Source organism: Lepisosteus platostomus, chromosome 2, assembly GCF_059453375.1.
Source record: "Lepisosteus platostomus isolate fLepPlt1 chromosome 2, fLepPlt1.hap1, whole genome shotgun sequence".
Lineage (NCBI taxonomy): Eukaryota > Metazoa > Chordata > Actinopteri > Semionotiformes > Lepisosteidae > Lepisosteus > Lepisosteus platostomus.
In genome coordinates, this window is record NC_142612.1 from 28,351,055 (window position 1) to 28,365,922 (window position 14,868).

The following is a 14,868-nucleotide window of genomic DNA, read 5'->3' on the forward strand; positions in this document are numbered from 1 at the left end:
TAGATACCCCAGGGAGCAGAGCATTGCAGTAGTCAATTCGAGAGAATACAAATATGTTGATCAGCTTTTCAGCCACAGTTAATGATAGCATAGGGCGTAGTCTTGCGATATTTCTAAGGTGAAAAAAAGATGTTTTGACAGTATGCTGTACATGTGGGTCGAATGTTAAGCCAGAATCGAATATAACCCCAAGGTTTTTCAATTTTGATTGGAGCTCAAGTACAGAGCCATCTACAGACAGGGTTACAGGACTGGCTTTGCGAAGTTGATGGGGGGTACCAATAAGCATGACGCATGAAAAGACATCCAATTGACAACCAACATAATAAACACAGTAACAAAAAGTCAAAAATGTCTGTTGTAAATTCAATTTTTCAGCTTCCTTGAGAACTGAAACAAACTGTGCCTGAGCAGACTCCCTCTGTGTAGTGTTCTCTCTGTGTTCTCACAGCAGAATCCCCACCAGGTATTTTCATAGATGGTGTCATACACTGCCAGGCATCCTATACCAGCCTAATGCACTACAAAATAATAGAGGTACTAGTCTGAAAAAAATTACATTACAATTATTTCATGAGAAAAAATGAAAATTGTAAGATATTCTATTAGGAATACTGCACTACAGTTTATCACAGATCACCATAAAAACTGTTAATAAATAATGAAGCATAAAGCTGCATTACCAATTAATTCATAATACCCTTGTCAAATTTTATATTGATTATGTTTCAAACAATGTCTATTTAATTGAAATATCATACTACTATCTTAGAGTAATCATATTTATATATAGTACAACAGTAATCAGATTCCTAAATTTCCAATGGTTTTAAATAGGGAAAACTGCATTGTGTTACAATGAACATGCCTATACCCTGGATCAGGCTACTGACAAAACAAAACACAGACCTACCGAGGAAGATGAGAACAAGAACATCTTTATTCAGAAGATAAATTTTATCTGGTAAAATGCTGATACCAGAAACACATCTGAGCCATGATAAAAACCTTAATGAATTCGTGTTGAAATCCTAACAGCTTTCCAAAATGTTAAACAATTTGGACTCAACAATCCATAAAAAAATTAAGTAGCTTTTAAATGTTGCTGAGGCACTGGAATTACATTCCCTGTCATACTCCACTAAAAGTCCAAAAGTCACTCCACTAAACTTTACAATAATAACGCCCATGGGTGAAATTTGATCTAAAACAGAATTGCTGTTTCTAAATCTCAGAAATCTACCTTAACATTCTAAAAACATTTATCTTACTTTACAAATGTTGTATCTCAGAAATGAATTGTTATTAATCTACACAAACTAATATCACACCCATGTAATGTTCTCTTCACACACTGTAAGTTCAGCCACCTGAGTGACTAGTACACCTGCAAAGTGATGTGATCAGTGAATAAATATAGAGGAAGAACTGCGCTGGGCTTTTAGTCTGGCCATGATACTTTGTTAGCAACACTTTATTAGAAGACAAATTAAAATGGTGTGAGACCACCAACATGAGTATAGAAATGGGAGGTCTGGTAGATAAAATTACAGTATAACATATTTAGACCTTCAGAAAGGTTTTAAGATCCCTCATAAAAGGCTGATTCTCAAACTAAAGTCCAGAGGAATCCAAGTTAATGTATTCGCATAAATTGAGTGCAAACACATGAGAAGTGTATCATCTTAAGAGGCACAACTTCTCACTGGGCAGATGTGTGCTGCAGGGATTGGTTTTGGGCCTGTTGCCCTTCCTGTTATATACGAATGATTACATATTGATCTGGAGTAGCAGGAAGCAATTCACAAAATGGATATAGGTTTATGTAGATTCTATACTTCTTCATCAAGTTGATGTGGGGAAACAATTAAAAAGAAACAGAATGCCTGTGTAGGTAGTAAAATGTTTGAAATATTCAACCCAAGGGAAGACCTTAATAAGACTATTGTGTTCAGTTTTGATCAGCGTACCACAGACAAGATAATTTTTAAGAGGTCAAGGAAGAGAAACATGAATCCTTGTCTAAAAAGATTGTCATACACCGACAGGTTAAAGGATCTACAGTAAATTTCATCAGTCTAAAACAAAGTTATCAAGAGGTAATGTTTCTATGAAAGCCTAATGGGTATAGTGTAAATACAAGAATAGGAAATGCTTATTTACACAAACAGTTTTTGGTACCTGAAAAAGGCTACCCAGCCAGGTGGTTGAGACCCAAACTTAAAGAGCTGGACAGAATTTTGGTATTACTTTGCTACTAAACTATCAAAGGAACAAGGTGGGCCAAATTACCTCCAGTTGTTTACATGCTTTATTAAAATTCTTAAATATGCCTAAAATCATTTAACTGCCCTTTCTTTCCTCTTTCAGATGTAGATTGTTATACAGACTCCTGTTCATTTATTGCATGGTGTGTTGCTATTTGTTACAAATGGTCTTATTATTAACAGATTAATGATAGCTCTAAATGTATAAGTTGTAATATATATTGCAACACCTAGAGATTTCCTACAATGTCCTATACTAGCTCATTGGAATGGAGCATATTCTAGTATAAAGCAAACTGAGAATGCAAGATTCCCCATAGATGGGATGCTAGTCCATCAGTGGTTTATTCACCAGCAATGCTGAAACACATCTCTATAAGCGGTTCAACTGGGGCAAGCTCCCTTCTGCAACAACGTACAACAATGTGCAACTCACCTGTTGAGTTTGGCTACTGCTTTCTTATTCCCTCTTTAGTATCACAACAGTATTCAGTTCTCATTCCATTTTCACTGCTTACCAGTTACTGAAAACTAATTTAGCCGGGACCTAACTAATTCAGAATATTTTACACCGAAAAACTTGATGTACGTTTTGGCAGAAGAGGTTAATGAGAGAGCAAAAAAAAAATACCTGAGGAATTATAGACATCTTCTGACGTAGATCATGAAGACCAATTTCAGATGACAAAATGTTGTCGATGAGAATATTCCCTTCAGGTTCAGCCAGTCGGAACAGAGCAGAGATGAGAGAGCTTTTTCCGGCACCAGTCCTTCCAACGATCCCAACCTTCAAGGACAAGACAAAGTAGCATGACTTCACAGGCACACAGACCATTCACTTCCTGTTAACAGCACTCAAGAGGTGGTTATCATCAGACTCGTACATTAACTATCTGACCCTGATTTCTATGTCCAGCAAAATATCAACGATTTAAACAGATCAAAATATCTTTAATGTTACCTTCACTAACTTTTCTCAATGCTTTTAGGAAGATCTTTAGAGAGAAAGGGTCATGCCTATAGGACATATCGTTCTCTAAAGTCTTAATTTGACAGTGTATAAAAAGCACTGAAGATCTAAAGAAAATGTCAAGCTTAATGCAAGACACAGAATACAAAAGCACATTGAGAATGTGTGACCAGACCAATAAAAATGTAGGCTCTACATTTTTTAAGGAGCATCAAAACAACAATGCAAATTTCACCTTTTTTTAATAAGGAAACGTTTGACACAAACAGGATATTTTGTAATAAGATTCTATCATCTGAGCAATTATCTATCCATTAATTCATTTTTAATAACTGCCTAGTCCAATACAGAATCACAGCGAGCTGGGTCCTAACCCAACAGAAACTGGGACAGGACACCAGTCCATCACACAGCACACAGAACACTCAGAGCATTAAAAACTCTGAAGAATCCTTCTCACATTTCCACATTCCTTTTTTGTCAAAGGCAGGATAAACCATTCTGATCTTTTCAAAAGTAATAGATTATATCTCTAGCACTTCCATCTCATTATTTCTACTTACAATGATATGACAACTGACCAGATGAATAATTCAATTTCTGTGTGGATGAAATGCCCCATTTCAACAGATGAGTCCACCATTAGATTTAAGACAGACCTCTATTTTCCAAATACACTATACTCTATGATGTATGGATTGGATTCATGGATCACAGATGAAATTCTTAAACTTAAAATTAGGAACACCAATGACATGTGCTGTACAAATTGTGCTACACATAAAGAACAAGGTGGCACAGTAGCATAGACCGGGAGTGCTACATGCATAGAGTTCGTTTGCCTGGGTATTCTCTGGGTGCTCCAGTTTTCTACCACAGTCCAAAGACATACCAGTAAGTTATTTGTCTCCTGGAAAAAATGTCCCTAGTGTGGCTGTGTTTGTATATCTACAGTATGTGACTGTGTTTGTGTGTGTGCCCTGTCATGGTCTGGTGTCCCAGAAAATGGATGGAGTAAGAAAGAATGACTAGTACACACTGTACCAGGCTATTCTGGCTAAAGGACAGTCAGTTGTCACTGCAAAACCGATGTGTTATATGTCACTTCTAACTAAGCTGAGCAGTGTATTTTGTTGGATTTGCTACTGATAAAGCACATATCACCACAAGTTTATATGTGGAATCAAGAACATAGATATAGACATAGTTTTCTGACATCACAAAAAACTGAAATTGAATCTTTGACAGATTTTACTTACGGTATGTTTTTAAAGCATCTTAAAATTCTGCTATTTTATGAATACTTACTTATTAAACATTTAACATTCTCCATGAGGCACTTCTTATTGGAACAAAACACTGCTTTGCAGCCATGAAAATGAAGCCACATTTGTAATATTAACATGTTAGGTGTGACCAATGAAATTTAATTGCATAGCGATTTATAATATACCATACATTTTTAAAGGATGAACTTGTATTTAAATGAAGTCTCTTGAGAAAAAAGGTAATAAATACAACTAAGGACAGATCAGAAGCTGTAAAAATAGATTCATTAGACTGGTATTGTGATGGCAACACTTAGCATAACCCTTTTAATCTCTCTTTCACCCTTTGGCAGGCTAAACTGGTTTGTGTCATTGTCTGAGTGTTTCTATTAGTCCACAGGTATGTGCATTTCACTTAGATGTAAAAGCCACTGAGTGGCAGATGTTTGTTCCACTTAAAGTGTGTGGAAAGACCTGTCAGAACACACAATACCTTCTGATTTACTGCTATAAATGAAGTGTATTCCTATAGGCTACAGAAAGATTCAAGAACAGTCTTTTCATTTACCTTTACTTTAATTGTGAAATCCATAATTTTCACGTTCAACTTGAATACACTGTATAGAAGAGGAATTGCATCTTGGATTTATAACAGTGAACATGGCTTTTGGATAGAATATATTCAAATATGGACCAAATGGATGTGCTTAATTACTAACACTAATACTTATTCTGTGGAAAAATTGCAAACTGACAGGATAAACAATTGGATTCTATTGACATTAATAAGAAAGAAAGAAGCTATTATATGAACCTTAAATGAATTAAAGAACATTTTTCTCTAATTATTTTGAAATTATTCTGTTATTTTGAAAAAACTGTCAGAAAATGGTCAAGTGAATATATTCAGCCAATGATGTTCTATCAGTCATGTAACAGGCTAAAAGAGTGTTTACAAAGCAGTTTCACAGTGAGAATATAAACGTAAAATGGCCAAATAAAATATGAAAAGTCAAACTGTAGGAATTTTTGCTCAAATGTGTTGATACCTTCAGCATAATTTTGCTAAATGTTTCAGCTAAATCAGCATATACCCAAATTAAAGAACAAACCACAAATTACACAGTACAGATTAACTAAGTCAAAAATTGTTTTTCACTATTTGCCAGATCTATAACCTGATTAAACAGTGGATTATTCAAATAGAATTGTTAGAAATCTGAATCTCACCTTTTCATTTGATTCGAAAACTGCCTTCATATTCTTCAGAACAACAGGCCCGTCACTGCTGTAGGAAAAGCTGACTCCCTCAAAGGAGATCTTTCCTTGCCTTGGCCAGTCGGGGGGCGGCCGTTTTTGTGTGATCCACGGAGCTTCACTCTCCAGCTCGGTGTACTCCAGAACTCGCTCCACCGATGTCATCTGAGAATGGTCAGAGAGCCATTATTCTGACTGCTGCCTTTGAAGCACAGAACGCCACAAACTCAAGACACCCAAGTCTCACACAGCATATTATTGAGATATGGCTTCCAGGAAAAGGAAGCTTTGATTTTTTGAGCAGATTTACTTTAGGTTCATACAGTTCTGATGTTCAGTAGCCTAAATGTTGGTCCACCCAAATACTGGAAGTCATTGCTGCTCCCACACAAGTTTCTATAACGTAAATTAGCTATAACATGATTCATCAGGGAACACTCCATAACATGGGTGCATGTGGGCTAAAATGCAACTCCAGGTACAGTATAATAGAACTAGTCACAGCGGTAGACTTAAACGGTTGCATGGCATATCTCTCAAGCATTGGCGGCAGTCTTTGCCCAAACTGCATACGCATCAAAGGAGTGTATCTGTGCTCAGCTTCTATATTCTCATGCTTTGGAAACTGATATAAATATTGGTATTACAATATCAGTGGCAAGGGTATAGTGTTCTGCTAGTTTCTGTGGTACAAGTTAAAAAAATAAAAGCTATTGCTTTAATAGCACTCATGCTACTGGCCCAAGTTTTGTGTTTTCTTAAAAAAGGTTCTTACATGTACAGGTTCGCGCCCACCTCCATAGAATTTCTCATTGCTTGGTGATTTAAATATTGATTCATATTATGATTTATTTTATCTATTTTTTCACTGTTTTTTGTTGAAATGGATCAGAGAAACACATAATATGCCAAAGTAATACATTCAAGCTAGTAATACGTCCATTTGCTATTGAAAAAATACATTGCTGCAACACAGCGCCAGGGCCCTGGGTTCAATTCTGGATCTGGGTTGCTATTGTGTGGAGTTTGTAAGTCCTTTCTGTGTTTGTGTGGCTTTACTCTGTGTTCCACAGTCCAAACACATAGGGGTAGGTTAATTAACTTCTGGGAAAATTGGCTGTAGATATGAGTGTGTGCGCGTTTGTCTGTGTGTGCCCTACAATAGATTGGCGTCCTGTTCAGAGACTATTGTTTGCCAGGATAGACTCTGTCTCCCCGACAACCTTGTACTGGATAAATCAATTAGAAAATGGATGGATGGATAACAGTAACCATGTGAAAAGAAGAAAACGCATGGCATTTATGGTTCTATATACATGTAAAGAAATACCAAACATTAGACCTTGCTTAAAACCAAAAGGAATGTTCTTGAACAAAGGACATAAAGGCTATCTTTTAATTCCCATCTACCAATCAATGTTGTTGCAGTGTCATGACAGCAGGAATACTGGAGTGCATGCTGACTGAGATTCTACTTGTGCATTTCCTTGCGATGCTGATTACGTTGACGAAACTGGTGTTGGTGCATTATTGTAAGTGGCTAGAATTAGCTGCTATGGTTTACCAGATTCTCAACTTCAGCACTCTGCCGCACTCCCCACTGAAACATTCCCATCAGAGTGACAGCGTACGACAGCGCCAAACCAACATCCCCAGCCTCCAAGTCTAGAGGGTAGAGAAAAACAAGAACAAGCCAACATAATGTATATAAACTGCTCCCTGTCCCAAAGGAGTACTGTGTAACTATCCAAATCTGACTCTGAATTTGAGTGAGCTTGCCATATTGTCTACAAAAACAATCTAGAAATTTACTTTATACACACCCCTTCTAATACATTAAGTTCTCCTATTGAATTGGATGCATTGAAAGAAATACTGTATATTAATAAACAACAAAAGCAATATCTTTATAAGAGTGCAGGCTGCTCAAAATGGCTAATTAATAGCTTTTCAGAAAATATTTAGTTTAATGCACTGTGACGGGGTCACTGATTGATTGCCTACTGTTGATTGAGAATGTATAGTATACATCCTGCTTTGGCCCCTAATGACTGTGGGAACCTATTGCAGCGTTCTTTAGAGGATGACACTTTCCCTCTGCATAAACAAACTGTAGAAGTCATTTTATTTAGGAGCAAATCATGAGGGTAGGCTAATTACCACCAACAAGTGAATTGCAATTCTATGCATTTCTGCTATTCCTGCTTCCTTTCAGCAAAGTATAAAACTATAAAGTATGGTCATTTTAAGGAGCTTTATTTGCATCAGTGCCTGAGAAAAAGTGAAATTCCTAAACCTTGGCTCCAGAACTCTGACAAGCACTTAACATTTCTGACTAATGGAGTGATTAATATATTTATGTCCAAATTCACCCAATTGACAAGGAACAAAAGGCAGACCTGACAACAATTTCCATGACTTTGAGGTTCAAAATATCAAGAACAAATCAGAATTTCAGCTAAAATCACAAATATGTCTCTAAAATTAGGGAATGAAGATACAAGCAAAACCCTTTTCTATAGTTTTTACAAAGCTCAGCTACCTTCCACAGAATGAGCTCTGTTGAAATAATGACTGTCCTTTCATGGCTTAGTCATGAAGGATAAACATAGTCTCTATTATAGGTAACATTTTAAGACCTGGACACTCAGAGTCAGAGCAGGGACAGTAATCTCTATGAGTTTATAGGTCTCTATAAATCATCATTTACTATATACCCAGGCTCAGTCATAAAGATAAATTGCTGTGGTCCTTGGTATGGTATTACAGCGATTATTTTCTCAAGAGCTTTAGTACCAGTACATCTATGAACAGTGAAATAAACATGAGGCTCTTGTGAAACCACTGCACAACCTGGACAATGCCTTGGAAGTGTCTACTTCAGGGATGGTAATTCGAGGCCTTATTTCCGAGAAGTAATAAAACAAGAGGCTCCCGTAGCACTTGAGTGATGGAGCTGGCTATATCTGATGCACTGTAAAGCAAACCTCCTCATCATCCATTGATGAAGCTTCATACTACTTACCATTCCTGAGAAAGAGAGACCCAAAGGCAACGATTGTGACAAAAATTGCACAAATTCCATCTAACCGGACAGCGAACCATCGGGATGTGGTCAGGAATAAAAACCAGGCCTCTGAAACAACCAAGAATATTTAGCTAGTTGCTTAAACAGGATGTATTTTTTCAGTCCATTCATACCTAATTCTGTTCTGATGTTTAAAAAAACGAGACACCTTAGTTTCTTTTCCTTCAATTGTTAAACAGTGGTCTTGCTATATGTTTATAAAATAATACAACCAATATTTGGATAAAATACACAAATGTATACCTTTACTGTGCCACGGGTTTTTGTAATGTTTTTCGTTTAACTAAATCTTAATTTGTCAATGTGTCTGATCTAATCATTTGTGTTATGCATCCGACTTAAAATGCAAAGACTCACGAATTCTTAAACTCTAAAACATTAAAACCTACCCAATTTTCAATTGTTTTAATGTTTTCAGATTCTTAAACATGAGATTAAAAAACTAATGTTCATATATATTATTCTTTTATATTAATGTTAGATATGTTTTTTTTGTCAAAGTGTTAAGATAAGTCCTTTAAACTGATTTTAGAAATATCAACCTGAATGGAGATCTTGATGCTCATCAAATATTTTCTGAAATCTTTCTTCTGCCTTAAATGCACGAATGGTCCACAGTCCTTGGAGAGAGGAGGACAGATGGGAAAAGACAGGACTTCGTGCTAAAGCAGAAAAAGAAAAGATGTTTCAAAACATCCTTCACCTCCTTGTGCTCATACTTCCAGGCATTTGCATTTTTCTGTAATAACTAAACACCACATTAATGCCTGTCCTTAAGACGAAAAAACCCATAATTGTAAAATTATCTAAAAGAACCTCAAACTTGGACAGAAATTAAGAACACCTTGTGCAAATAAATGTTTCAACATTTTTTTCCTGAAGCAAAAAAGTATATTGAAACAGCTGTTTGTACAATTAATTTGATGGAAGGAACAGTTTGCTTCTAGCTTTGTAGATAAAGAGAATCTTAAGTCTTTAAGAGAGTGCAAATAACATATGCAACACTGAATAAACAATTTACTGTCACACAATGTACTGTATCTTCACCTGCATAATGCAAAGTTTATATGTCTGTAAAGGCCAGAATTTCCTTCATGACTCTAGTAACACCTTTTACAAACAATATAACACAGAACGGGAATTCTTAAGTGCCTCACAAGGTCAAAATCTTTAAAAAAAGAAGGATTTTTTCTTCTAGATAATGCAGGGCCTGATATGCAAGGAATGTAACAAAAAATGTTGCTCCATTTCTGGGAATATAATTACTATATTTTGAAGCAAGAATTTAAGAACCATCTATCCATTATAAGAAAGCCACATATTCCTAGTAAGGCCCTGGGTTGCTGTGACCCTATCCTAGAAATATAGGAAGTTTGGAATGGGACACCACTCATTCACAGGGCACACACGGGGACAATTTAGAGACACCAGTTAACCTAGACAGCATGTCTTTAGCAATTAGGAGGTAATTGGACCAAGGCCTGTGAGTCAGCATTGCTAACTGTCAGACCACCATTCTATCCAAAATTAAAATACATTACAGCCAAAAAGAGGAAAGAGTTGGTAATACATTTATAGTTGGTTGACCTCATCATAAAGTGGAAGAGAATCACCAAAAAATATATTTTTCCATTTTCTAACCTAAACCCAGTGTAGAAACTGAGTGAATTTCAAGGTCAGTAACTTTTTAATTGACTCTGATGACCATACCCAAATTAAAATCTATAGTTTATCTTCTTTTAGCCTGTCATTTGCTAAAATATTTTCCTTGGTATAAAATAACTAAATTGTTTCATGCTTTCATAGATTGGGTTTGATGATTGCAATACTAAAGCTTCACTTCTAATTGACAGATGTATATCATTAATCAACACTGTAGCATTTTTACCAAGCAACAGCACTACAGGGAGAAAAAAAAATCCTTTTCTCTTTCACATTCCTTTACTATTCTGATTATGTACAATGAAATTAAATGAATAAGAAAAGGCTGGGTTTCTAATAGAACAGAAACTTAACACCATTGTTTTGCTTGAGTGGCATGTCCACCCATGACTCCCTTCATCCACTGGGGCTAGTGGCCTTGGCCCCGAGGTGGATCAACGTGGTCCTTTTTTTGCCTGCTGGCATTTACTGCTTTGTTTTCCCAACTGTTTATTCATTGGGAACTTGCAAAAGGTCTAAAAATTTGCATTGCCAGCATTCGGTTAAACATATATCTCTTTGGGTTAATGATCAACACATTCCACAACAAAATACAGTATATATATTAATAAGAATTGAAACCTACTGGTTGATTCCAAGCGCTTTATGTCTCGAGAGGTCTGCAGGAAATATCGCCTCAGAAATATGAAGACAATGAAGAGGGGAATAATGGGAATTATAACCCATGGAATCACAGCGACTGCCACAGAAACAACACCAAGTATCTGCAGGAACGTCTGTTTAGGGGGGGAAAAAAGCAAATTCTGTCAATTAAAAAAATTCATATAAAATAGATTAATCTGATCTTCAAGGCACTTCAGGAACGGGTTTTTAATTTTAAAAAGGACAATTTTAAAACGTGACAAAATGTTCCTGATCATTGCCAACTTCCAATTAACTAACTACAAATAAAAAATGCACAACCATATAAATGTTACTCAAAAAGAGGCACCACAAGTAACACAACAGTAGAAATATAAACGTAATTCACAAAATGGATCAAAACCTTTTCTTCGAGTAAACTGTAACTTTTTTTAATGAAAACCTGGACAGTGAAATCTTCAAAGCAATGTACATAAATCAAGCAGGTGGGTTCAGTATCTCTGCTCAAAAGCTTATGTCAATATCAAAACAAGAAACATGAGTATACTATTAGGTTACTTTTGAAAAGATGATAGGATATCCTGCAGTAGCTATGTGTTCTGTCTCCTTTCTTGATTTGATTGTCTGAAACCACTGTAAGCCCTTTCCTTCAGGCTTTCTGGTGGCAGCTTTCCTCAGAGCCACATTCAACTAGTTTGAGGCCCTTGGCAATTGGTCATAACCATTCTGAGGAGCAATCACTACTTGACATGGTATGACAGACTGCGATTTCTAACTGCATTAGAAAACCACAGGCACTTCTACCACACAACACATTGACATGTACTTCTTGTAAACAAGTACATCACACTGCCTAATTGCTGTCAACTTACAGATACAAAACTGGAGGCTTTCCCCTACTACTGCATAGCACAAGATGTCATCTATAGTTTAAAAGTAAGATATTAATTTTCACTGACCACTGACAGTTCATATCTATAAAGAAATCCCTGTATCTCCCACATCAGTCGACAAATTAATATCTTAAATATAAACACTAATGGATAAATGAACTCTCTGAGAAAATCAGGGTAGTCAACTGCATTTCCACATAACACAGTGACTCTTCAGTCACTGATGTTTCTATTTGATAAATAGACATGAGTTTTGCAACAAACAAGATATCCCAGAGTTTTATGAAGATTTTATGACCAGATGTTGGAAACTGCCCATGCGATCACTTATAACTGTAATATTATAACCACATTCAACTAAAAATCTAAACAATACACATTGTGGACCCAATTCTCTATTGCTTGCATGTTATTTTTTAACACAAATGGTATCAAAGTTTCAACATTGCGCTTTGCTGTTTTAGGTTTGGTTTAACAGCCCTGATGGCATTTCTGTCATCACCTGCAGATATTTTTCTGAGTTTGGTTGGCTGGTGATTATACATGTGATTTCTTTCTTTTTTATTATATTCCAAATTTCCAATTTAGACTACCCAAATTCTACATTATGTTTCTGTCTTACATTTGTTTTAAGCAATTATCTTTTGTTTGCATTCTGGCCTTTGACTACACAAAACAGGTTTATAGTTTGGTTATGAGTGCCTAATTATCCAACAACAAACACCTGAACAACAAGAGACACCAGTTAACCAGCTTTCCCAATATTTTTGCTTCTTCAAAATAAAGTCAAACACTGTCAATTTGTTTAATGGTGACAAGAGGGTAGAACTGATTTGTACTTATTGGTCGTAACAAAAAATTATGAGTAGAGACTATGAGTTTAGAATTCACTGTACCAGAACATATAAGGTACTGTAAATAAAAAAAATGAGCAGCATAGCAATGCAGTGATTAGCACTGCTGTCTCACAGTGCTGAGGTACTGGACTCAATTCATGGGCTGCTATCTGCATGGAGTTTGTATGTTCTCCCTGTGTTTGCCTGGGTTTCCGCTAGGTGCTCCAGTTTCCTCCAACAGTCCAAAGGCATACTGGTAGGTTAATTGGCTGCTGGGAAAAATTGGCCCTGGTTGAGTGTATGCGTTTGTGTCTGTGTCTGCCCTGCAGTTAACTGGTGTCCAGGCCAGGGTGTATCCCACTTTGCACCCAAAGCTTGCTGGGATAGGCTTCGTCTCCACTGTGATCCTGTACGGGATAAAGCATTTATCCCAAACTAGATATAAAAATATCTAAATAGATATATGTATAGATAGACAAGAAATAGATGTATGTATGTAAAGTAAATAAAATACATTAGAGAAATAGTGATAGTACTGTAGCATTGAAATTCTTAAAAGATGATGGCAAAGTCTACCAGTTTAATTAACACAGGAAATTAAGAGTACTTATGACTGAAATCAGGAAGCACTACACAAACGAAGGTCTGGAACCAATGACCCAGCCTTGCAGTTAAAGCCAATTTATTAAGGATCCCTTAAACGGATGGACAAGATCTTTGGATCAATAAGCTAACAGTGGAACAGCTTGAGCAAGATGTGGAGGAGGGAGTAGCATCCTTTCATCTGTAGCCTCTCTTATGTTCTAATTCCACAAGAAACAGAAGCCCAGCACCTTAAGATCAAAGACAGTCTGACACTGTCATCCAACCCCCTTGTAAGGCAACAAAGAATCAGATGTATCAGCCATGTACGTTTGCTGGTTTCTGTACAGGATTCAGAAATAAAATTTAATTTAGCACCCTAATTGCTGATGTTATCAAGCTCTTAACCACATGTTTAAGCATGATCACTTGCAATATCATTTCTAATGAAAACCAACTCAATTTCATTTATAGTTTAGATAAGGGGGTATTACCATCTACACAACTGCTGCTGTATAGCACACACCATCAACCATCAAGTAGAAATTACACAGCACAATGGATCCAAACGTACAGGACGTCCAAAGCACACAAAATTATATTTGTAGAATGCAGGCAGGTTCCTAGACTAAATGATGAGGGCTGAATGGGCAAAACAGGCAAATGTTTTCCAAAAGATACAAAAAAGATTCACCACTGTATCATTCTACTTCACATTTATATACAGTACAATAGCACTGCAATGTTATAACAGCTGAAGATTAACCGTTAGAATTAATTTTACAGAAACCTGTACTAGAAAGAACGAGATTCAAAAAGCTGTAGGGGTTCTTCTGAAACTTTCTCTACAAAACAAGTATTTTTTTTTCTTGAAGCCAAATCACTTCCCCTAAAATATTAAATCACTGTATATTTTGAATGAATAAAAGAAATGCACCTCAACTGACTAATAATATCCAAATTTATTCAGTTCATTAGCAAGTCTAATTTAAAAAGCATAAATAATTAACTAAAAGCACCAAGAAATACAACATTTTTCACATAATGGCCTTGCTATTTCAACAAAAGCTTGGCAAACAAGCTACTATTTGCCACTGTTTATGTTAGCAAACTTTAACATTATTTATGTCAGCGTCACCAGACTAAATGATGTTCCGATCTGAGCTTTTACCACTCATAACTTAATAAAGAAATCAAAAGGGAACAGGAATTCATAACATTATTTCTAAAGGCTAACAAGACCATCTATTTTGTATTTGTAACCAATATATTTAATTCAATTGATTGCTAAATGAATTAAATATATTGGTTGTATTAAATGTATTGCAGAACAGTTAGAAAAATTAGATGGTCATAGCATCTAGACCAGCATGCCTACTCATATATCTGCAATGTATTTGGAG

General features: G+C 36.1%; 1 protein-coding gene across 1 annotated transcript in view; it reads right to left on the reverse strand.

Annotated features, from left to right (window-relative positions):
- Nucleotides 1-14,868, reverse strand: part of abcc4 (ATP binding cassette subfamily C member 4 (PEL blood group)) — an 83,741-nt gene that overhangs the window by 15,553 nt on the left and 53,320 nt on the right. The window contains exons 21-26 of the mRNA XM_088603653.1: nt 11,138-11,288; nt 9,393-9,512; nt 8,788-8,898; nt 7,327-7,427; nt 5,736-5,927; nt 2,899-3,054 (exon numbers count right to left, since the gene is read on the reverse strand). Coding sequence (XP_088459779.1) covers nt 2,899-3,054; nt 5,736-5,927; nt 7,327-7,427; nt 8,788-8,898; nt 9,393-9,512; nt 11,138-11,288 — 831 coding nt within the window. The remainder of the gene's footprint in view (nt 1-2,898; nt 3,055-5,735; nt 5,928-7,326; nt 7,428-8,787; nt 8,899-9,392; nt 9,513-11,137; nt 11,289-14,868) is intronic.